The sequence below is a fragment of the Poecilia reticulata genome, chromosome 16 (assembly GCF_904066995.2).
Source record: "Poecilia reticulata chromosome 16, P_reticulata-male-v2, whole genome shotgun sequence".
Taxonomy (NCBI): Eukaryota; Metazoa; Chordata; class Actinopteri; order Cyprinodontiformes; family Poeciliidae; genus Poecilia; species Poecilia reticulata.
Genome location: NC_088845.1, coordinates 6,735,172 through 6,759,757, shown reverse-complemented (window position 1 = coordinate 6,759,757; position 24,586 = coordinate 6,735,172). Strand labels below are relative to the sequence as shown.

Sequence of the window (24,586 nt, the reverse complement as noted above, 5' to 3'; positions counted from 1 at the left end):
ATGTAACCATTTCATCTGGATAAACTCAAATTTATGCATAAAAATGTATTTAAGATTTGTAAAATGTGATTTTCACTTAAATAGATTCTGCTACATGTCTTGATTTTATAGTATAACGGTTGTCTGCTTATGGATCGAAACGTAAAGCATCTGAGTATTGAGTCGTTTGAGGAAATTTAAGCAGTTTTCCTTTACAACAGGTGCATTAAACCCGCGAGGCCACAAACCACCTAATTCAGAGAACGTGAACGCCTCGTGTGCAGATGTTTCACAGCGTTGCCCCTAATCCCAAAACAAAAGCAAACCCCAGATAATCCATCTTCTCATTGTGGATCTGCCGTTTTGTGAAAAACACGAACACAGAGAAAGGAAATAATGTAACGATCCAGAACTTCTCAGCCCAAATCCAGTAATCCACTTTTCAAATCTTTTGTTTTTCCAGAAAAAGTGGTGGTCAGGATGTTGTCACTAGAGATGATTATTGAGTGCAGCTGGTTGTTTTTCAATGAGGACATAAAGGTTTGACAATGGGAAACAATGGAGGAGAACAAATTAAATCAGTGAATTTCATTGCAGAATTTTAGATTCACATCCTTTGTTGGAAGAAAACATTGCTAAATAGTGAAAACACTAAAATCGTATCTTTTTTTTTTACCTTTTGTGGGACATTTTCTATTCCTTAGGAACAAATTTCCAGCATTGTTCCTAAAGAGCAATGCTGGAAATGTACTCTTTTCAGCTTCATGCAGGGTTCACACTCTTTCCCTGCAGAAAAATACAGACAATTTTCAAGGATTTTCAAGGTAAGGTTTCAAACTTTTCCACTTTGGAGACAAAACCAACATAAATGACCTAAAGTAGACTGCTATAATTCACTGTTGTAAATACTGGTATATTTTGTGACAGTATTCTACATTCTACAGCAGGGATGAGGTAAACTAAAATACAGCAAAATGTTATGTTTTGAAATGTTTAATTTAACAAAAAAACAAATCCCGCAATTTCAATAACATTGTTTAATGTAAGACGATCAGTAAGTCATTAAGAATAATAAATATTCATGACATATTTATGAATAGCCAAACATATCATGTAAAGGCAAAATACCTTCCTGATCAAATTAAATGCATAAACACAAAAAGCAAAGAAAGTCACAATTAAATCTCTGAAAATGTTCTCACCACGTTTTCTGGAATTTAGAAAATAAAAATAATCAAACTTAAAAAAAAAGTTCAGTTTGATTTAACTTCAGATGGTGAGAAAAAAAAGTCTTCATATTAGCTGTATGAAAATAGCTGGTTTCAAATGTAAAAACATTTAGCAAATTTAGGTTTTTAATCAAACTTTCGAGGACTTTATAAATAAATCAACTATTTTTACACCTTGAAAACACTTAATCAGAATTCAAGCTTTTTCAAGGATTTCAAGCACCCATACAAACCCAATTTATATAAGGAACATGCTAGAAACAAAAATGTTTAAATATTCAATTATATTTTCATATTTATCCAAATGTGGAATATATTAAAAATCAAACAGCACATTTAAACCCAACTCATTCCGTCTTATGACTTTATAAAAGTCTCTTTAGTAATGAGAAAACCCCAAACCGATTATTAAAAAACAGTTTATTTGACAGTGTCTAGGTCCAAGTACCAACAGACCCCATACAAAATAAAAAGAAAAACAAAACAAATGCTACAAACAGAGAAAACTTCCATCTACACAAAACTTCTCCTTAAAAATACATTACCATTAACACAAAAAAAGCATCCATAAAAGATAATATATGTAATAAGGGAATCATGTCATGTTTAAGCAAAGATAAATCACACACCTAGTCAGATGTTAACACAGGAAAAAAGAAAACAAAGAGGGCACGGTGAATGAGAGCGCGATGAACGAATGAGAGTGCGATGAACGAATGTTTGCGTTTTCTTCTTCCTGCAGCCTGGGAGAAGAGGGCAGCGGTGACAGCAGTCATGTGGGCAGCACTCAAAAACAAAGACTAAAAAAGGAAAGGAAAGGCTAACGAGAGGTAGCTAAAGGGTGTGAGAGGTAGCAGAGAGCAAGAGGAAGATTTCTAGAAGAGGTAGCTAGCAGATGAAAGAGGAAGAGGTAGCAGAGACACCGACAGCGCTATGAAGGAAATAAGAACAGTTTGAAGTTCAGGTACCGTTTTTGGGTTTAGTAGCAACTTGTGTGAACATGTGACTTAGTTTATATTAAAGAAGTTGTACACAGGAAGCAGTTATCATATGCAAAACAGACCAAATTTTACATCTACAGGCTTAAATACCGACAACCGAGACAACGGTCAGGGAAAAACAACAGCGACGGTCGTTAGGAGCTACTGCAAACAGAAACGTTTGTTTATAGTTTTGGCTGTTGGTGAAGTGAAGCTGAACTTTAACGTCACATTTCGACAATATTCTTTTCAACCAAACAAGATGGTACTACTGGACTGCATCAACAGAAATTTCAAGGATTAACACATCATTTGTTTTTCTGTTTTGACCACAGATTGGAGAAGATTGCAGAAGAATATTGCAGAGCTTTACGGCGACTTGTGAAAAGTGAGAAACGGAAGAGGAGGAGGTTGTTAGCGAGGTAGGCAGTGCTAGGCGTCAGGAAACGGAGCAGAGGAAGAGGAGGGTCGAATAGCTACAGAATCAGCACCGAAAGAGCGACCAGAATACCCACGATGCTGAGGAAGAGCTCAGTCTCGTTTGAGCAGAAATGCAGCGTCTCTCACTGTGTGAAGGTCAGCAGAGGATGTGTGTGTGTGTGTGTATGTGTGTGTGTGTGTGAGGGTCAGTGCCAGGTTTGAACCAAGATGTGGGTGTGTGCATGCAGCCTCCAGTGTTTGCCTGAGCTTAGCTTACATTTCTCTGTGCGTTTTCGCGCTCTGGGAGCCGAGACAGAAGGACGGATGTTTACAGTCTGTGAATCCTTTGGCAGCCCGATCAGATCTGTAACAAAATTCTGTATTTAAGCAGAAGAAAATTAAGAAATACTTCGGCTTCGGTTTTCTAAGTTTTATTTATTCGTATTTTGTTGCTGCTATTGTATTTGAAGCAAAATGAGGTCAGCCTGCACCTGAAAGTAGCTTCCTAACAGCATCAAATATATTTATTACAGAAGACCAGAGCAAGGCAGGTGTTTAGTTTAACTTAAAAAGAAGAATGCTGTCGTCTTGTTTATAGAATCTGATCAAAGCAGCTAAAACGAGACACATTTAAAAGATTCCTGCATAATTTTCTGATATTTTTTTAATCTGCAACAAAAAGCTACTAAGGACTAAACGTATTACACCTACCAGCTTTGTTTGAGAGAACCTCATCAGAAACATAACAGTCTTTCCAGCAACATTTGACCTAGAAGGCTTTTCGTCTGAAGGCAAATCGTAACTTTTTGTCTCTATTGTAAATTTCTGTAACTTCAGCCGACTACACAGACCAAATTCAAGCCTTCGTCTGTCTTCCAGGCGCGCGCACACACACAGAACTACAGTGTATCATTTTAAAGAAGAGCGAGAGGTAGATACTCAGCAGGAGTGAGGGCAGGCTGGATCCACTCACATGTCACAGCTCAGGCTACTCAGCACACAGACTGGCTGTCTGGCCCAACAAGCCTCCTCTAGGGGTTTATCGCTTAGGGAAACGGGGAACAGGAGAGCCTGGGGTTGTTTTTGTTACTCTGGAAAGCGTTACAGTGTCATTTGAACAAAATAAGAAGCTGAGAAAGGAGGATTCTTCAAAAATATTTTCTGTCTCCTTGTTTGGTTTTCTATACACAGGATTGTTGTCTTCAGCCTCGCTGTTACTCGACAGAGTGTAAAACAGTGTTTATTACTAGATGAACCTCGCCGCTGTGCCCTGAGAGGAAGTCTGCATGTGTGTTTGTGAATTTGGATCCCAGAGTGTGGGTCTGTGTGTCAGGGGGAGCAAAGTTTATGGTTGCTTGAATGTGAAGGAGAAAAACGTAGCGACAAGCAAAGGTCAGAGACAGAGTTTTAGCTTTATGCACGTGTGCTTTTTCTGTTTGTACGTCTTAATTGTCAGACACCCGGCCACTTGGGGGCGCTGGAGGAGCCACGGGAGCTGGAGGCATCGCCTCTGGTTGTGCAGGTGGAGGGCCAGGATCTGCAGAGAGAAGCATGCTAGTTTTAGAAACTTTACAGGGCAGATGGACTCATAAGAGCAAAGTTTCAAGATTGTTGCACTATCAAAGGAAATATTTGACTTTAACTGAAGTAGAAATATACAGTAATTGTTTTTAAAATCCAACAGAAAAAGAGATTATGATCAACTTTGATTCAATGAGTATCTCAGCAAATTATCATGGAAAAGTTACAGCAATTAAAGCAACCTGAGCTCCTTTGGCACATGACTGATCACAAATACCCTAAAGTGAGGTTGTCGCAAATAAATGTTTTGATATAATCCACATTAATACTGTCAGCTTCAGTTGCTGCATAAACTTCATCCATAAATGGCAGGATCAATTATTACTTCTATAAAGAAAAGTATGAGAAACAAAATAAATAACTCAAATTGTAAAAAAATTTAGACACACTAAAACCAAGTTAAAATATATTTCCATGGCCAGAATTTTTAAGGTTAATAACCTGCATTTGTAAAGCTTTTTATAAGGACTGATGTCATGTGAAGCTCTTAGGAGTCTGTCATTCATTTACACAATGACAGGGGAAAAGCTACACTGTAGCCCTGTGGCTATTCAATCTACGCCACGGGGCTCTGATCACCACCAGCAGGTTCAGTGGGTGAAGTGTTTGTCCAAGGAGCAGCAGCTGAGGCAGGAGTTCAAACCGGCAGCCCACCAGTTTCAGAAGAACTACAACTCTCTATAACATAATCGTTAGTTGAAGTTAATTGTTATACTCACACATGCCATTGGGGGCTCCTGGGTGACGTGGGGGCATCATGGGCGGCATGCCCCCTGGTGGCGGTCCGGCAGAGGGCGGACCAGACAGCATCCGTCCTGGCATGGGCTGACCCGGTTCCATCGGTCCTGTAGACAAGTGGAGACAAGGTGAGACGTTAAAATTTTATTTTTTCTCAACCACACTTTTTTATTCATATTTTAAAAAGGATTTCCTCTAAATCCGTTGAAATACTGATCAACATTTCTGCTGTTGCAAAATAACTCCAAAATATTCCCTCTGGCTCAAAAATAACAAACAGATAAACTTTTCAAACAAGCTTTTTATCCACCTGGATAAAATTGGTTTGCATTAATTTTTATTAAACGTTATGATGAGTTTAATGAAGGCACTTTACAAAATGCAATCGTCGTTCTGGTTTTTGCAATTGTTGACTATATGATGTGTTTATGTTTTCCTTGCTGTTGAAATGTGCTGTACAAAAACTTAAAAAATAAATATTTCTGCAGTTAAAAGATGTTTTATAAATTTAGTTTTATAAAACTATGACATCTCCACACACACACAAAGTCTTAAAGTGACCTCTGACCTGTCTGTCCTGGGTGGTGGGGGGCCATGGGGTGGTGGCCCATAGGAGGGAACCCAGGATGCATTGCAGCACCTGGTGGCGGTCCTCCATGGAGGGGGGGAGGCCCGCCGTGGTGGGGCGGTGGTCCTCCATGGTGAGCAGGAGGAGGTCCGCCGTGGTGGGGCGGGGGTCCGCCGTGATGCATACCGTGTGGAGGGGGGCCGGGGTGGGGTCCGGGTCCAGAGCCCTGACCTTGAGCCTGGGCGGCGGCGGCGGCAGCAGCAGCGGCAGCGGCTTGCTGCTCCATCTGTTGTCTGGCCTTCATCTCGGCGTATTTCAGCTGCTCCATGTGAAACGCCTGGCGCTCGGTGAGGAGCTGCTGCCGCTGAAGCTCCAGCTGCACAAAGAAACACCAACACAAACAATTAGAGGTGGGAAAATCCCTCCATTCTCAGATGCATCATGACCATTAGACTGAGGAAGTTATAGGAGCTTGCTGCCAGCAAAAGGTTAATAAAAGTGTGTTAACTGGTGCTACAACCAACTACGATTAAAAGGCTAATGGTAAATAGCAGATCTGTAACGATTCATCAGACGAGTCAAAGAACTTAATTCTTAAAAGTCCTTGAGCCACATTACCTGCCTCAAGGCTTCGTCAAATAATGTTCAACTCTTTAGCGCACTGTGCTACAGCCACTCACTCCACCTATGAGCTGTTGACGAATGCTAAGTGCTATTAGCAGCTTCCGTATTTTACTAGCTTAAAGAAGCTACTGCAGAACAGGACTTTTTTTATTTGATTAATCATCAGAACAATTTATAGATTACGCCATTACTAAAATAATTGTTTACAAAAGTTCTAGTAAATAAGCAAAGACATGATTTCATGCCAAGACTGTGTTAAGAGTTAGAAGAGAAGCTCCAGATTAATTCACTTATTGGCCATTTCTTACCACCTTTCCATATCTATTAACTAAAACCATTGAATTTCATTATATTTGCCTTGGTGCTCACTGATATACAATCATAAAAATATTAATTCTTACTTGTTGAACTTAATTAAATAATATTTGACTTGAGACTGCAGGAATCTTCATGCTTTTACTGAACGTTTTCTCCATTACCCAGATTGTTTCCATGTATTAGAGCTGGAACACAGTTTGCTGTGTTTCTGCTGTTCTGTGTGGATCTTTACAACTACGATGTTTTATAGCAGCAGCCTAGGTTTGGGTTCTCTCCAGTTCCACAAAAACTTCTTTAAACAGTTCTTTTCATGAAGTGTTTGCATCTGTGAAACTGGGCTTGAATCCCACCGCTATGAAAACACAGTTTTCCACTCCCACCAGCGTCTCCAGGACACGCTTTGAAACTCATAAGCTAAATCACTCATGTGTCCCATGAAGACCACTGTCGGTTCAAACTGCATCACTAAACAACTGCTTTGCTCTTGAAAACCTTCTCCTAGCAGCTGCCAACATTTTAAGTTTTGTTTCTGCTTCAGTATCTTTGAAAGACCCAAGACTAAGTCAGGTTTAACGCACCCGGTGAGAACATGTGCTGATGGACTACATGTTTCTTGGCTACAGCATCAAAGTAACCACAGAACTGGGCTGTATGGTACAGGAAATGCAAAACAGACAAGTACTCTCAACAAAAACAAGGGTCCCCAGTCTCTCTTATAACAGCCACCTTATTTGGAGTAACAAAAAAAAAAAAATTCAAAAATTAATAGAAGAAAACGAGGACGAACCATAAAAAATAAATGACCCAGCAGCTTTACAATTTCAGACAAGAGTAATTTGTCTTTGGGAGACTAACAGAAATCGGTTTATCGCTTGAACAGCAGATAATCTAGCATTTTGTAGTGTTTTCTTAACATCAAGCTCAGACATTGTACAAGTATTTATTTCAAAATGGGACTGTGTGTTGAATGAAGTGGTGGAGATGCAAAACGTGGTCCAATAAATCCAATTTAGAGCTTTTTCTCATTCAGAGAGTGACGCTGGGTTACCACTGGATGGTTTAAACCAACATTTTCACAAAATAATAACCTTAATCTAAAATAAAGAAACTCCTGTTTCACACTAACATGGTGTTTAAAAATATCCACCATGATCTAGTCAATTTTATTTAAAACACAAAATCAACAGTTATCGTTACTGCAATAAAAATAACATACATTTTGTAACACGGCTATAGTGCTGCCATTTATACTATATTTATTATTTTCATACATAAACTTTCAGAACTTTAAAACACCCTTTAATTTTAATAACAATAGATTTTTTTAAAAAAATAATGCCCTTTATATCTTTAGATCTCAAAGAGCAGGAAACAGGAACAAAACAATAAGTTGTAATGGATAAAGATAATTAAATGAATAGATACATGAATAAAGAGATTAAAACCAATACGTAAGAAAATGAACCAAAAATGTTGCTAAGAGAAATAACTTAAGGTATTTTTAAAAACAGTTAGTAATAAACTGACCTTTTTAAAACCTCTGTTTATCACAATAACTAATTATAGTATTAGTTTTCAACTAAACATGTCGATTCTGCAGAACAGTTTAGCTTTTTTGGACATAAGTAATTGGAATAAATGACCGATGGGAATTAAAACTTGTCATGTAAACACCCCAATCGGGATATTTTATCAGATTCAACTTGATCGAAATAAATTTATAATCTGAATAAGAGGGGTAATTTATGCCCACTGATAATCCGAATGGCGTGAATGTAAACACAGTTAATGTTAATAAACTTGATGTGCAGAAAACATCTTTGAGATCTCATTATAAGGGCTTTAAACCATAGGAATGGTGAGAAAAAAGACTTTTTAAAACCTCCTTTTATCACAATAACAGTTACAAGAACTATGCTTACTTATAAAATGCTAGGGAGGATCAAAGGGAGTCCTGTCTTTGCATTAATTAACACGTTTTTCTCCCAATTCCCAACGCTTAAACTCTGACTTACAGCTTCCTTTTCGCGGTCCATGATGGTCTCCAGCTCTTCGAAGTGCCTCAGCTTGATTTCCAACTTCTTCATCTGGGTTTCCACCAGCAGAGCAACCAGGGACTTAATTTTCCTTTCTTCAACCGCCGCCAAGTGCTGAGAAGATGGATAAAGTAAGATGATAAATATCCAAGAAAACGTAAATCTGTTGCAGGTCAGCATAACAGAAACATGTGATCTGTTGAGCGGCCGGCCTCACCTTGGCTTTGGTGGCTGCAGAAGCGAGAGCAGCAGCGGCCGCTGTGGCGATGTTTCCCTCTCCGATGTCATGCTCCAACTTCTTCTGCTTTTCCTCTCCCTCCTCGGTAGCCGTCTTCTCCTCTTTCTCCTTCTCTTGATCTGAAGACGAGGTGTCCATAGTTTCATCCTTATCTTTATCTGGAAGAAACAGTTTAAGAGGTTTTTTTCTACTTCATTCCAACAAAACAATGTCATTTTTGAAAAAGAAAATGTCCTGAAGGACTAAGAACTGTTTGTGATAGACAAGTTTTTCTTTAGGCTACAGATTTCTACTTTGTCTCCGAAAAAAGTCAAGCAAACTAAAACACGTTTTAGTGGTTTGTTTAAGAGATGTGATGACCTGTTATCATGTTTTACCTGCTGAAGCTGTTTTAGTCTCTCCTTCTTCCTCCTTCTCCTGTTCATGCTCTGATCCCTCTGCTCCCTCCTTCTTCACCTTTTCCATGCTCTCCGTCTTGTCGCTTTTCTCTGCCGACTCACTGGGCTTTTCTGCCTCGTCCTTCATCTCGGCCTGAAAACAGAACATCACATACATGAGCTTAATGTATGAGAAAAGACATTTTTCAGGAAGGATGCTTTGGGACTTAATGGGACGACTTAACTGTATTAAGTTTGTCTTGTGAAATTAGAAATGCATGTTATTAGAATATCTGCCCATGATGCATCTTATTTGTAAATATTGAGATATTTATGGTATCAGGTGCAATTTTTCTTTATTTTCTTTTGTCCTTTGCTTCTCATTTGTGCTTCCATAACTCCAGGACCTTCACGTACGTTGGACAAAGTCATTTGTGTCGATGTGAACATCTGCGGCCGTCAGACTCTGTCCAACTGACTAAACATTATAATAATATGAAAAATAGAAACTCTTTCACTTTGAATACATTAGCCAGCAGTTATTGAACTCCAAACAGTCCTTTGCGATATGAGTATGAATACTGCGCACACTAATATTCCGATGATGATATATCATTCAGCCCTATGTAAAACAACAATTTACATCACTGTGAATTTGTTCTACATTAAATAAACTGCTTTTAAATGCAGCCATGTTCATCGTTTGTGGATTATTAGTTCAAATTTCCCCTGTAGTGATCCAATCCAAGCGCCTGACGCTTGTTAACGAAAGATAATGATTCAGCCGCAGACACCACATGCACTTTGGAGAAGACATTTACTTTCACCTGCAGCTCCTTCTACAAGCAGAAACTAAACACAGATGACTGGAAGGATAAACTTTACCAGCCCTGAGAGACAGCTTATAAAAGGAAAACTGATGGCTGCCAAGAACTATTTAACACCTTAACAGATTTAAACTGTGTATTGATTTTCCTATTTAAACATAATGAATGTTCCTGACTGCAGATGTAACGACATGATTTCAAACATTCACACACCACACCAACGGCGCGCTGGGTACAGAAATGGTCAGACATGAGTCCACGGTCAGCGTTGATCATTTGAAATGACAAATATAGAAAAGCAATAACCATATGTAGGGCTGGGCGATAAGTAGAGCTGATCAACTAATCAATTTATCTATTTATTTAGACTCAGGTAAAGTCTATAATGGTGTATTAGCCCAGGCTATGATTTATTTTTTATTCTTTTTTTTAAATTACAAGAATAAATTCATAATATTAGGAGAATGAAGTTGTAATTTTATGAGAATTCAAACACAAAAAGAAACAAAGAAATAGAGGAATGTTGAGTATTTTATGACATTATCCTTTGGTGTCTATTATAAATAAGGAAATGCACATCAGCATCATTAATTTTTATCTGTACAAACAACTGAGTCTATTTGGAAGAAAGAATCACATGGACTGAGCTGATCATGTCAGATCTTGATAACTACAAGATTATTTTCAAATAAAATGACTTTCTTGTAATTTTAAGATGTTCTGGTAAAATTGTGTCTTTATTCTGCTAATAATATGAAAATATTGTCTTAAAGATTCTTCAGCCTGGCACTTATTTTTCCATCATACAACTCAATATTTTCTGCTGTTTGCAATTTCTTTTATTTTTTAGGAAATAATGCAAGAAAAAAAAAATTTAATTGGATCTTGCATGAAAAACACTGGTGAATTTAAATTTATTTTTAATTTCATTTTTTCATTTATTTTTATTCCCAATCTAGATTTAGATTTATTGCAAATCTTCAAACAACTGTAGGAAGAGGTAAGATGGCGGTATGAACTAGTGACTCCGAAGGTTTGTAGCGTTTCCTCAAGGATTTATCCTCACCAGTTTGAGGAATTACACTTTTTTTGTTTTAAAGATGGCTTATCAATATTTTTCAAAAATGTTTTTTATAAATTGCCTTTTTATCTCACCTTATCAGCCTGTTGGGAGTCCGAATCTGTTTCCATCTTTTCTGGTTCTGCGGTTTCTGTGAGTGAAGAGGTGAAACAAAATATACATCAGGAAAATAATTCATTAAAACAAACTCAATGTTTTTTTGTTTTTACAAAAACAGGTTTTATTCCTTCAGATAAACCCCTTTCAGAGGAGTGAGATTAGCAAGTTATTTTTAGTAAACAGATCAGTGGGGAAAAGTGTGAAAGCATCTGCACACAGGAGAGCAGCTGAATGAATGTTTACAGCTGAGAGTTAAACCATGTCACGGGTGCACTTAGGCCAACGTTAAGAGTCTGAAAATTGATTGTGGGTCGGGCGAAGTGCTTCAGGCCGAGTGAGAACTGGAACACATTTAGGGTTATTGATCACCACTGTAGTTGAAGAGGGCAGTAATTCAGGCAGCAGAGGCATTTCATCAGGGATCATATGTGCTGTGATGACAGTAAAAAGGCACATTTTTAAGATGCTGCTCAGCAAAAATCAAGAGAGGCAGAGCGATGACCCAGTTTTTCTGTTTTCCCTCCACCCAGCCCCTCTGCCCCATCTGCCACTGTTCTTTTAATCCACTGGTTACCACGGCAGTATAAACACACACCAATATCTGCACTGCTCGGCGCGTGCCGATAAAAACAGATGCAGATCAGATCCTTCAATGATCATAGAGAGTCATCATCTCCTGTTGGGGTTTGTGTGGATTCTTCCTAAAACATTAATATATTCTCAGAGCACTAATCTGCATCAAAAACGCCCAGCTGCGTTTGATCCTGTGAATGTGTGCTGCCCTCTAGAGGCTGCACATTTTTTTTATCTGAAATATCTTATATGTAGGATTCGTACATTTATTCAGCAGTAAAATTCAAGCACTTTTAAAAAGGCAAGTTTTCGTTTTTTAGTAAATAGAAATAATTTTGTTAACTCTAACTAACAAAAACCAAGAAAAACTAAGTGTGACAGAAAAAAATATGTATGTATGAATTTATTAGGTATGAAATGTAATGTAAATCATGTTTTCCAAATTTAGGTTTTTAATCAATGTTAGATTGCACTTTATTACAACTGTGCACTCAATGAATTTATACATAATTCAAGCCCTTTAAAAATCTTGAAAACACCAATTGAAACTCAAGCATTTTCAAGGATTTCAGGCGCCGTTACAAGCACTTTATATGTTGTAAACTTGCCCAAAAATATTTTTCGCAAGGGTTCAAAAGAATAAAAAAAGTCTCCTCTACATTTGTACCTGTTTTTTCGGGCTCCTCTGGCGCGGTTCCTGCGATGCCGCTGCTCTCCAGGCCGAAGGTGGGGTCCACCTTGCCGGTGCTCCTTGCTGCCTCCTGGACCTTCTTCACGTGAGCTTCCACCAACTCGGCAGGAACTTCCTCCCGCACGCGAGAAAACTCCTCTGAAAAAGGAGAAAGGACATTTTTACCTTCATGTCCTCTAAATGCTGCCAGGACTAAAACAATACACGAAGAGATAAAGTTTTGACTCGTTAATTTAGGCAAAAGAAATCAGCTTTTTACAACACTTCTTGTCGTTTTGTGTTTTTGTAAATGTTTCAGGGCTGCAACTGACAATTACTTTAGTTATCAATTATGACAATTAAATGGATAAAAAAATTGCCACATTTTGAAAAAAAATATTTAACCATTTAAATTTATTTTTTAAATATTAAAAATACATCAAAATGCAAACAAAACAACTCAAATACTTTTAAATAGGATAATACGTATTACTGAATGCTTGATTATCTGTAGAAAATGATGCAAATCTGCAGCTAAAAATAAAATATTTTAACATCAACCTGTGAAAACTGAGTCCTTTCTACCTGACCTAACATGAATGCAGTGTGGAGCTGATTTGTTGATTAGTTTTTAGTTTTGGATAGCAAAAGCTCCCTAATAGGATAAAAAACTTCACTTGACGAGTTTTGGATAGAACATATTTACAGACAAAGGCTTTACTTTTATCTTAAATGTGAAATATATATATTTTTTGGACAGTTTTAACTTTATTGCTACTCTGAGAGTGGTGTTCTTTCAACAGATGGCCTTTCTGTGTGTCGGTGTGTGTGTATACTGCAGTTAACGAATAATTGATAAATTCGTTGAGGATTATTTCAATAATCGATTCATCACGATTGATCAAATTAATCGTTTCAGCCCTAAAATAGCTGAATAATGTCATTGCAAATTCACAATTCTGATTCCAATGCATCAGCAGCACCAAATTATAGTAAAATTATGACACAAAACCTGATCCATTTCAGTTCTTCCCCCTGTTCTCACCTAAAGCCGCCTTGGCTGCAGCAGACGCCACTCTGGGATCCACCACAGAGGCCAGGAAGGCGACTGTGCTCATTACTGGGTTTCCGGACTGGCTGAAGGGAATGGGCTGGTAGGCCAGAGGGCCCAGAGACGTTTCTGTGCTCTCCAGGTACGGATCCTCAATGGGCAGCCGCAGGAAGTGCAGGATACATTCATCTTGGGTGCGTGAACCAACATGCTCTGACACTTTGTTCCAGTCGTCTTTGAACATTTCCAGGGCCTGTAAGTGGTACAGAGAGAAATCTTTATCAGAACAGAGTATTTGTTTTCCAATAGAAAATAAATACAGGTAAAGGATCTGAGAACATATTTAAAAATGTAACATTTACCGATTTATTGTGTGAGAAAGTAAGATAAGGAAGAGCAAAGTTGGAGAAAAGTGATCTTTGCATAGAAAGGCTGACCTCAAGCAGCAGTAGAGTCTCTTGCTCGGTCCATTCTCTGGTGGTACCGGCTCCCTTTCCCTGCTGTGATTCAAAGCAAATACACATATAAAGTTAGACCATTTACAAATAATTTTAAACATAATTTAGAATTTTACAGGCAAAATCCACTTTGATTTCTCACTTTGGCGCTTTTCTTGTAGAGGTCAGGGCGGAGCCCAAAGTTCTGCAAGTCAATCGGTTTGTCTTTGGACTTATCTGCGAAGTTGGGCATTGGCTGAGGAGGAGGAATCTGAAGAACACATTGTAATAATAATGTTAACCTTTTAGCTTTTAAAGGTTTAATTCATTACGGATGGTAGAAAATGTTGTCCTTACAGGTGGAGGCCGGTGGTTGAGGGGCATGAGGCCAGAGGGAGTGTCAGCCAGCACAGTGAAGTGGGGCGTGGGAGGGGGGCCCATGGGTAATGGCCGACTCTCGGCATCCACCTGGTAATTTACCAAACCCCACTGCTCCAGGAATGCATGAACCCTGAAGATGAGCAAAACAGAAAGTTTAAATTCTACCATTATCAGCGTTTTCAAAGCATTTATACAAGGCCTGAGGACAATTAATCATGATTAATCGATTATTTAAATAATCATCAACTAATGTAGTAACCGATTGTTAACTACACTATAAAGACTCAAAAAAGGGCCAATCACTGAAAGAACATACTCAGAGCAGTAATTAAGACAAAACTGTACAAAAATATTTACATTTGAATTTACGATAATAAAAAAATCTGTGTAAATATATTTTATCCAGAAATCCTTGAATGGTATATTTTTAGTTTTACCTGGTTCACATTCTGTAAAAAGAAAATATCTGTTATGAAGCACCTTTAGCTTAATTGTCTAATCCAGAAGATAATCAGCAGATTAGCCCTACATCGTATTAGATCTGAGCTTTCTGTTTGATCTAATAACCTACTTCTAACTTATTAGAAGTAAGTTAGATACTTCTAACTTACTTCTAATAAGTTAGAAGTATTTTCTGGGCTGCAGATCCTTTGCTACAAATGATGAAGCGTAAACTAAAAGGAATGCTATGTTATTGCATTTTAGGCAAATTAAAAAAATGTTTTATTTAAAAAACAAATTGAAGTATTTGCATTTTAAATATATTTCTAATATGTACAAATATTCAATAACAAACATCCAGAATGTGCCAAATTTTATATAAATGCCTAATTAACATATTTTTCATATTTCTTTTGCAGAGAACTAAAACTGGGTAAAAATAAAAAGCTAAGAGCCACATATTTAGCAAACCTCATGATGGCACAGACGTCCCCAGTCAGGTTTCTGCGACAGGAAGTGGAGGTCAGGTACTCCTGAGGGTTCAACCGATACGTGTCGATCATGAAGTTACGATAGGCCAGGTATCTGTGCAGGAAAAGATGAGCATGACAGAAAATGTTTACAGTAATACCAGAAATAGTTCTCATAAAATAACATTTCCAACTCTATGTGGCTGGTGCAGGACTGAATGTCAAACTCACATTTCTGGAGTTTTGGATTTGTTCTTTCCATTAAAGAACTCTGGAAGAGCTCTCCTCTCAATCTCATGGATGCTAAAAAGAGTTAAAACAACAATAAAAAAATGATGTTTAACATGAAGTAGGCATATGTTAGTTACTGTAAAAATTGTCTGTTGTGATTGAACTTAATATAAAATTAAAAAACAACTATAACTTAAATGGGTTATCCATCACACTAACTTTTAGAATTAAATTTTATCTGTTGACTCCTCAGAAGGTCCAGCATTTTTTGACCTTATATGGTCAATGCAATAGATTAAAGCATTTATAAACCTTCCTACAAAGCATTTAATCACTAAAAGTGCTAAATGTAGCAACAAAAAAGACAAAATAACAGATGTTTCCACTCTGAGCTGACCTGTTGTAGTCGAACCAGGCAGCATAACTGGGAATGATGATGTGATGCGTCTGCTCAGTTACATTGTCCTCTCCAGCATCCATCCGATTGACTTCTCCTTTGCCTTGTTCATCATCATCCTGCAGATACAGACAGTTCTCTAAATAATGACACTAAAAATATTGCTTTGATTTTTTCAAAACTGTAAAACATTAGTTTCTTAGTATACATTTAATATGCCATCTAATCCACAAAAACAAAACTATCCTGACCAAATATATTTCTCTTAAAGACAAAAATCAAAACAGCCTCAGCTGTTTTTACCCAATGAGAGTTAATCTGACAAATTGACATAATTCTGCACAGAACCAGTAAAATACAAACTTTCTGGCACAGATTAAAAATATGGATTTCACTTGAGCTTTAAGTTCATCTACAGGAACTGAAAACAAAATTTTTAACTTCTAAAATGCTTTGCATTCCTCATGGAAATACCAAAGTCTATGTAATGTACAAGTGAAATAGCTCATTATAAAATCACTGCTATAATCACTGAAGGCCTTTTTATGGTGTTTGCAGCTTTTTAATGTTTCTTGCTTGTTTATTTATTGGAAAATAATTCTCTATAATTTAAAAATTCTATACTTGAAAATTCTTGATTCATCAGTTTACCAATACATTTCAGTTCACTATGATAAAAATTTAAAAAAAGATAAAGTTTTTTCGGACCTTGCCACCGGACAGCACCGAATCATCCTCCATGTCATCTGGGAAAAATGCAAATAAACTTTGTTAGACACATAGCAGCGCTAACGTTCAAAGGTTTTAAGATGATTAAACACAATTATGTTACCAAACACACAACCAAGCATGCAAATCCAGTTAGGATACAAACCCAAATCTGCCATATTCCCTCCCTTGACTGGAGTATTTTCACTGTCTTTTTTTGAATTAGCTGTGCATGGAACAGAAGTGAGAAAAATGAACCAAGTGAAACACTGGAGGGGAGATAAAAGATTAAAATAAAAAACCTTAAAGACAGCACAATTCAGGGGCATGGAGGTAATAACCAACATGAAGAAAAACCGGGGGGGAAAAAATGAGAGGACCCTAAAATAGACTGAATTAGTTTGGGTGATCCGAGAGAAGATGATTTCTTTGGGGGGACAAAAAGTGGGACAACATTAATGGGACAAGGTAAAAAAAAAGAAAAAGAAAGCGTTCTCAGTTTTTTGTGTTTGGCATTAAAGTATATCCTAAAAGAAAATGATTTGAGCTTGACATTCCTCCTAATAGACCAAGTCTTAAAAGTTGGAGAATGGCATTTTGTTACAAGATACGAGTATAAAGTAAAGGACAAAGAGTTAAAAACAAAACTACTGATAAGTAGGGCTGTGTAATAATATCGATTTTGCGATATATATCGATATTTTCTCTCCTAGAAAAAAATCAAAACATGTTTTCTCACCACTTCTTTGATTCATTTTGTCCAGCTGTCAACTTTAAGTCTGTGTCCATGTCCAACCAGAGCCAGGTATTGTGTAGCTGGTTTTTAATCAGTTTTCAGTTAAATTAATTCAATTCAACTCTATAACAGTCACAAAATGTCATCATAATCACTCTGTCCCTCTAAAATCTTTCAGAAAATCGCTAAAGTGTATTGAATCGTATCGTTTGCTGAAAATTGCAATATATATCGTATTGTGAGCAGAATATTGTGTATAGTATCATGAGATTATTGCATCACTACAGCCCTACTGATAAGTAGGACTGGAAGCCTAGAGAAAGAACTTGGCTTTGTTGTGAGAGTATATGCTGCTGCTGCATTTCCACTCTGTTGAGTTCATTCCACTGACATGCAAAGCAGGTGAGGACAGAGGAGCTCAATCCCAGAGCCATCAACATGATATGCAAGATGTTGAAACAAGTACAATGCTTCCGTGCTTAGAATTACTCAAGGACGTCTTGTGCAGGATACCTTTAATTAATCCAAAGTTTTGGAAATTCTCTAATATTTTGAAACATAAAAGGGCAGAGTATCCAGTGTCAATTAACTGGTTATTTTTTGTTATTTTACACCCGGATAGTAAAAAGTTCTGCAAGTGCTTCCCAGAGCAGAACGCTGTAGGACGGAGAACACACCATGCTGTCTTTATTTGAATCACAACAGAAGTTTGTCTGTCCTCTCTTGCTTATCGTTTCATCATTTTTTTAGCCATGTGATACTTTTAACAATGTTATATTATATGATTACAGACAGTATTATCCAGAAAATTACTGATTTGAAGGTCAGGAGATAATTTTATTTGAGTGTTTTCCTTCTGGAAATGAACTTCCAAATACATCTTTTTAAACTGAGTAAATATGAATTCAGAGGCTCCACTACATATTTACAGTCAAACTAGAATTTTAATCACAATGAAGGTGAATAAAATTGGTCTTAAAGAGAAATATAAACATTTCCAAATTGATATTCAATGATAAGTGCGATATTACTCACTTTTGTCTAGTACAGATAACTTTTATTAGTACCTTCAGGCTGCACTTGGCCACAAACAGTTTTGCCCAACTTAATTAATGTATTTTAGTTGTTCCATTTAACAGGAAAAAAAAAAAAAAGTCAAGATGACTTAAATTAACCAAATTGTCAAGATGCTCAAGGCTAGGAGTAGTGAGAGCATGGTGATGAAAGAAAAAAAAGGTCAGGAAAACAAAGGTTAACAGTAATCAATGTTCCAATACGCAGAAATAGCTGCTTGTGCAGCTTTCAGAAGCTTTGTCCCTGAAAAACATAAAAACAAATCTAATTTGCTGTGAGCTTTGTCCTTTGCTTAAACGGCCCACATACCATTCTTGGACACACCATCCTCCATGCTGGCGCCGGCAGAGGAGTCATCCATGTCCTTCGTCATGTCCTCCTCAGTGTCCTCTTCCTCTCCTCTGTGTCCCCGTCGCTTCCAGTGAGGCCCTGGGTTCCTGAGAAAATTCAAGGGTCAATTGGAAACGTTTCAGCACTGACTATTTTTTCTGTGCTGTTCAACTGAACTAATTGTCTTTCTTACCCCTTCTTTCCTCCTTTTTTTCGAGACTCAGCTGGTGTGCTGGGCGGCGAGGGCGAGCGCCTCCTCTTCTTGCCCGCAGAGTTTGCCTTGCGCTCCTTGCGATCGGGTGTACGGGAAGACTGATCAGACAAACCCCGTGCAGCGCAGGGAGCGAGGGATGGAGGATGAGAGAAAGAGCGGCAGAATGAGAAGAATGGAACGGTTGCACACACAAGGAGGGGAAGCAGAGGAAGAACAAGAACAGGGCAGGGGGAGGGGGATGCTTTGGTGGGTGGTGGAGGAGACAAACAGGGTTCCTGTACACCGTCCAGTCAAAAATAGTCAGATTTGGCTAATAAAGTTGCATGTTTGCTCTACAAATATTGTCATTTTCCAGCTTATAGTGGTCAAATCCTAAAGCAAGTAAAAACATTGACTGCCTCCGTATTAACGCTGACAGGAACCCTGAACTTAATCAGAAAGTGGACAAAGTGCAACAAAAGGTTTGAAAAAGGTGAGCAGCAGACAGAAGCCGGATGTGGAAAAGGACGACGAAGAACAGGGAAAAGCTACAGGCAAAAAAGCTAACAAAAAATACTCTCACACAAAACATCCACACATGCCGTCAAACAAGACACACAAACCTACCTCCTCCTCTTTGGGGAAGATTCTCTGTCGGAAGCTGACAGGCTTTTTGTTCTCGTCCAGCTCATAGTCTTCCTCATTCATCCACTCATTGAAGGCATCTGTGTCTAAAACCCACTTGGCGTGAACCTAAGGAAGTAAAGAGAAGTCTTACCTCTGTAAAATTTACAAATGATCAAAGGAGCATTATTAATAAGCAATGACTGTGATAGCAAATAATCCCTTCAACATTAATATATTAATGAAATTATTAGATTTTATTTTCATTCAACAGGATTTAATTAGCAGTATCAATATAATTCTGCAATTATTCCAAATAAACTGCATTTCATGACATTGGTAGATTTGTTTTTGTAAATATTTTACCAGAAGTCCAGTTTTAGTCTTTTTCTTCAATAAAATTCCAGCATTAGTTATAACAAAATTTGTAAAGTGCTGTAAGGAAACAGCATTTTTTTGAAACTTCCAGGCTGATCTTTTTCAAGAACTAACTTAAAAACTCAAATAATTTTGAAAAAGTATCAATTATTTTAAACAGGGCAAAGATAAGGAGTTCATTTTTCTTTTTACACAAAAACATTTTCACAGACCGTGATACTTACCTTCCAGGGTTTCTCAGAGCTGGGAGGATCTTCCACATCAGCATCCACCTCACCGGCGGATACCCAGGTGTCATAGCTAACAAAACATGAACCGTCAGTGATCAGTCATGCAGCGTATTTTTAAGAAATACTTAAAATAAACATGCAAAACGTTATCCAGAAAATATGAGGTATGAAAAAAGCCATTTGGGAAAGAAAATCTGAGCTTTTCAGCAACAGATTCTGTTCACCTGTCGGGGTAGAAGCCCCAGTGAACGAGGACCTGCTTGTCCTTCCTCATGACCGGACGCAGCCAATCCTCTGAAAAACACAAATCGGTGTTTAAATTCTAAATGTTCAGGAGAAAACCAATCAACTTACATTTTCACCCACTTATTTCCATTTTCATGTTGGTGAAAATGGAAAACTATATCTAAACCACTGTTTGCTACATTTTTATACAAGTAAAGATACATTATGTGGCATCTGAAAACAGTTGGATCGTACTGGGAACAAAATAAATCTTCCCCTGAGCATTTTTAATACATTTTTATATAATTAACAAGTGAATCTGTGAGTCAGAAAAATCTCAATCAAGTTTATTTATATAGCATATTTCAGCAGCAAGGTGGTTTAAGATGCTTTACATAATAAAAACACAAAATTACAAAGCTATAAAGTCACCATACAGTCAACAATTGAACCAGCTACATTTTGATAAGTGTCATCACCAAAATCATAAACATCAAATATGATGGTCAATTTTTCACTTCTTATGGTTCAAAAGATTTGAAACCAACCGTCTTCCTGCTGTGTCAAAGATGGGTGAATGTGATGAGTTGCCTTTGACTTGTCCTCAGTGACCGAACCCTGGAGAGCAGATGAGAAAAAAAAAACAAATACATCAGCCTCTATTATAAAATCTACTTCCCAAATAATCAGGATTTTCTTGGTTTGACCCAAGCTCACCTGGTGCCTCTTGATGATGTCTTTGAGCTTGCTGACTTGCTTCTGCTCAATTTCTGGCGACAAGTAGACGAGGGGCCGTGTCAGGCAGTTATTCTAAAAGCACACAAACACTTTCAGGAAACCAATAAAGAGCTAAATGAAGACATATTTAGTCTAAATAACACACACTGAACATGTACAGTCAGCAGTCTTTGTCTACACTCTTGCTCTCACCTGGACCAGGTGTTTTTCAACATTCAGGAACATTTCCACATTCCGGTCCATCCGAGACGGATTCTGCAGGTCAAATCTCCTCCTAATAGTGAATGTCAGATAATATATAATAAAATCCCTGATAAATATCTTCAATCGGTACTCATGGACATACATATTGAATCCTTCAAGTTTATTTTAATATCACATTTCAACAACAAGGCTTTACAACATAAAAATACAAACTCATAGAAAACACAGTTGAAACATTTTGCCAAGTGCCGTAATTACACATCAAAATATTGGGTAGTATTTCAATTATTGTGGTTCAAAAGAAACAGTTAACTTACCAGCCCTGCTCACTTTTATACTTGTATACTGATCCCAAGATGTGACAGAGAGTTCCTCCTGCCTTGAAATCAAGGAAACATTTGGCCTAGACGATGAGAAGGAACAAGAACTGTGTTTTAGTACTTTGGGTACGTGGTTAATGTCACGAGTAATGAGTGTGTGCTTACAGGTAGCTTGGTAAGAGGAGGATTGTTGACCCTGCGTCCAAACGCATCCTCTTGAAACTGAAGCAGTTGGACCACCAGGCCAGCCAGGGACTTACTGGATGGAGAGTCATTCTGGACATACTGGGAGAACACAAAGACAAACACGTTAACTTATCTAATATTTGTTAACTCATGTTTAATAAAACAGAAATGCTCCAAGACCTCCAGTCAAAGTAGGCGGTGATAACATCAATCAAATTAATAGTAAAATTCAAAGGAGGAACTCTCTGCCTCTCAGTCCATACATTCATCAGCTTTTTCTTTTCGTTTAAAGAGCAAATGAATAAATCAGAAATTAAGTATCTAAATGTTTTTTTTTTTAACAAGAGCTCTGCTTACAGACAAAATGGAGACAGAAATGCATCAGAAAGTAGCAGCGCTAGGCTCTAAAATACAAATTATGCTCATGTAAAGGAATATCTCATATTGCACTTTTCTGCAGTCACCAGTGAAAATCAGAGATGATCTGGGAAATGAGCTGGTGACCGGAACCAGCAGATTTTCAGCTGGATCTGCCCTGACCAATGACCAGACAGAAAGTAGAACATTTTGTGACCAGTGAAAGCACAAAGTACCGCCAGGTCACCCGATAGACCCCACTCCTCAGTGTGGATGCATTTAATGTGTGAAGAAGACTCAAAGTTAGGTATTTTTCGTATTACTGATGTCTATTAATCAGAAGGAGAATGGAGATGTGAGTAACAACTGAAAAGGAGGCTGTATTACCAACAAGACATCAAGACATCTTTCCACTTCAAACTGCAAAAGAGCGAGAGAGAGCAAAACCTGCAGCAGTTAACAGGGACTATGAGCAAAATGCTGCAATGTTGTTCTGTTTTATCCTTTTACCTCCCAGTGAAAGTGCTGGATTATAAAATCTTGTTATTGGGGATCTCAGTGATGAGGTAATGTGCTACATAATTAAGAGCATAAATATATATTTTTTCTAATTCTTTCTCATGAACAGCAATCATTACTGATATGGCATTACTCTGACAAAAAATAATTACTGATCACACACAGCTGGAAGGAAAAAAAAAATACTTTTTATAGTTCTTGTATTTTATATTACCTCTTAATGAGAAATCCGAATTATTGGCTAAAATCCGTTTCAGGAGGTTAAATCTTTACAAAATCGAAAGATTGGAAATCATCCACAAAATTATGATCAGTTCTTAAGATTCATAAATAAAACCATGTAACTCATAACTAACATGTAGATTTTTTTATTATAAACAGTACGAACCAATGGCAGTCCACATGAATCTATAAAAACTTTACTTTTTGGAAAAGGTTGATGGAGGTGCAATTACTAAGCAATAAACAGAATTTAGTAATTGCAATAAACAATTACTAAGCAATATTGATGGATATGTTCTTATTCAACAATTCTGCAGTTCATAGGATAAACTACCATCTTTAGAATATTAGTCTGCACCCACAAATAAGTTAATACATAAAATAACATCTTCGTAAACTGGTATCTGTATATATTTTAACACTTGCTCAAGGATACATCAAGAGCGTAATATGTCTGTGGGCACTGTGCTTGCCACGATAAGTTGCATTCTGTTTTTCTAGTATCATTTTCCAGGCATAAGATACACGTCCACATACAAAGATGACCTTTATTATAAATCTGAGCACAGAACAGCTTGTAACAAAGAAATCACACTTCTTATACACTGCTTATGCATGAGCAAATTACTTCCTATATTAGATTTCTTTTGTGAAACTGTATTAAAGGCAATAAATATGCCTCCATATAAATCCAAACATTTCTATGTATTATTTAATTCAAACTTTACCCAGATTACAATCTTAACAATCGTAGTTTAATAGTGGGTTAGATTTGGAGCATTAGGGGAACACTCTTTGTTTAGCTAACTGAAGTGGGTGAATGGAGCCTGAACTGGCTGATAAGCTACTGTGGTGACAAAACACAACCTACTGTTCTACACAAAATGCATCTGGAATTAGAAATCTGTACAGTTATCTAATAACTGATTTTATTCCTGAATTTAATACCACAAAAACTGGATGAATACGCATTTATCCATGATTTGTATGAACGCTATCCCGTGACTTTTCCGTTAGCTCTTGGGGCCTCGATGAGAGAATGTTTTATTTTTTATTATCTTAACTGAATAAAGTTTCAAATGTGTTTCTCTATAATAAAATCCACAAGCAGCGCATCCGATGGACGTTTACGAACATTTCCTAAACAGGGTTGCCATTTAGAAAGCGGCATGAGAAGTCAGGGAGCTAACTGTAGCTAGGCTAGTTTAGTTCATTTCCACTAGTACTCGTGTGAATACAGCGTATCCCTGTATTCTATTCTACGATATTCTATCGTATTTTATAGGGATACGCGAACTGCACAGTCCTAAATAAGTTTATATGTGTATAAATCCAGAAAATGTGTCTCGAGATAGTACTTGTGAGGCTAAAAGTAGAAGATGTAGCAGCTCCATTGTGAAAACGAGAGGCGGGCCTTCATAGAAAGCAATGGAGAAAGAGCAGCTAGCTCACCTTCTTGTAGTGCTTTCCGATCCAAATTCGCACCGACTCAAGCTGAGAAATCGTTTCCGAACTTTCCCAAAATTTCGTAGAAGGTCCGCCGTCTTTCTTTCGGGCTACAGCCGTTCCGCCGCCGACCAGACCCGCGGCTCCTCCGCCTGAGCCCGTCCCGCCTGCTGTTGTCGCCGACGTCGCCATTGTGTTTAGCTCGCTGCGTTGCCTTTCTCCTCCAAAGCGTCCCTCACCGTGCAAGTTTTCAAATGATATTGCGCAGCCGCAAAACTCTCAATGGAAGAGCTCATGGGAAATGTAGGCATAGCCTCAAAGAAGAAGAAATGTAGGCATTCAAGAATTAG

The 24,586-nt window shown here is 37.7% G+C and overlaps 1 protein-coding gene across 3 annotated transcripts; it reads right to left on the bottom strand.

The window, feature by feature from the left end:
* Window positions 1–1,611: 1,611 nt before the first annotated feature.
* On the bottom strand, window positions 1,612–24,475 carry smarcc1a (SWI/SNF related BAF chromatin remodeling complex subunit C1a). Of its 3 annotated transcripts, none has more exons than XM_008430910.3 (28): window positions 24,243–24,475; window positions 21,672–21,791; window positions 21,504–21,589; window positions 21,175–21,256; window positions 20,962–21,054; window positions 20,793–20,862; window positions 20,244–20,313; window positions 20,014–20,089; window positions 19,415–19,540; window positions 18,788–18,906; window positions 18,574–18,701; window positions 16,621–16,680; window positions 16,455–16,492; window positions 15,747–15,865; window positions 15,350–15,421; window positions 15,120–15,233; window positions 14,184–14,337; window positions 13,990–14,097; window positions 13,827–13,889; window positions 13,384–13,642; window positions 12,336–12,497; window positions 11,071–11,126; window positions 9,089–9,242; window positions 8,691–8,869; window positions 8,453–8,587; window positions 5,496–5,871; window positions 4,909–5,034; window positions 1,612–4,145 (listed from the first exon to the last, which is right to left on the bottom strand). In XM_008430910.3, exons 1-28 carry the CDS (start codon window positions 24,426–24,428, stop codon window positions 4,054–4,056), a joined length of 3,423 nt encoding a protein of 1,140 aa, XP_008429132.1. In that variant the 5' UTR covers window positions 24,429–24,475; the 3' UTR covers window positions 1,612–4,053. The 3 variants fall into 3 exon arrangements, with proteins under 3 accessions (XP_008429132.1, XP_017165147.1, XP_017165148.1); XM_017309658.2 differs by having other exon boundaries at window positions 18,788–18,882; XM_017309659.2 differs by lacking the exon at window positions 16,621–16,680.
* Window positions 24,476–24,586: the final 111 nt, after the last annotated feature.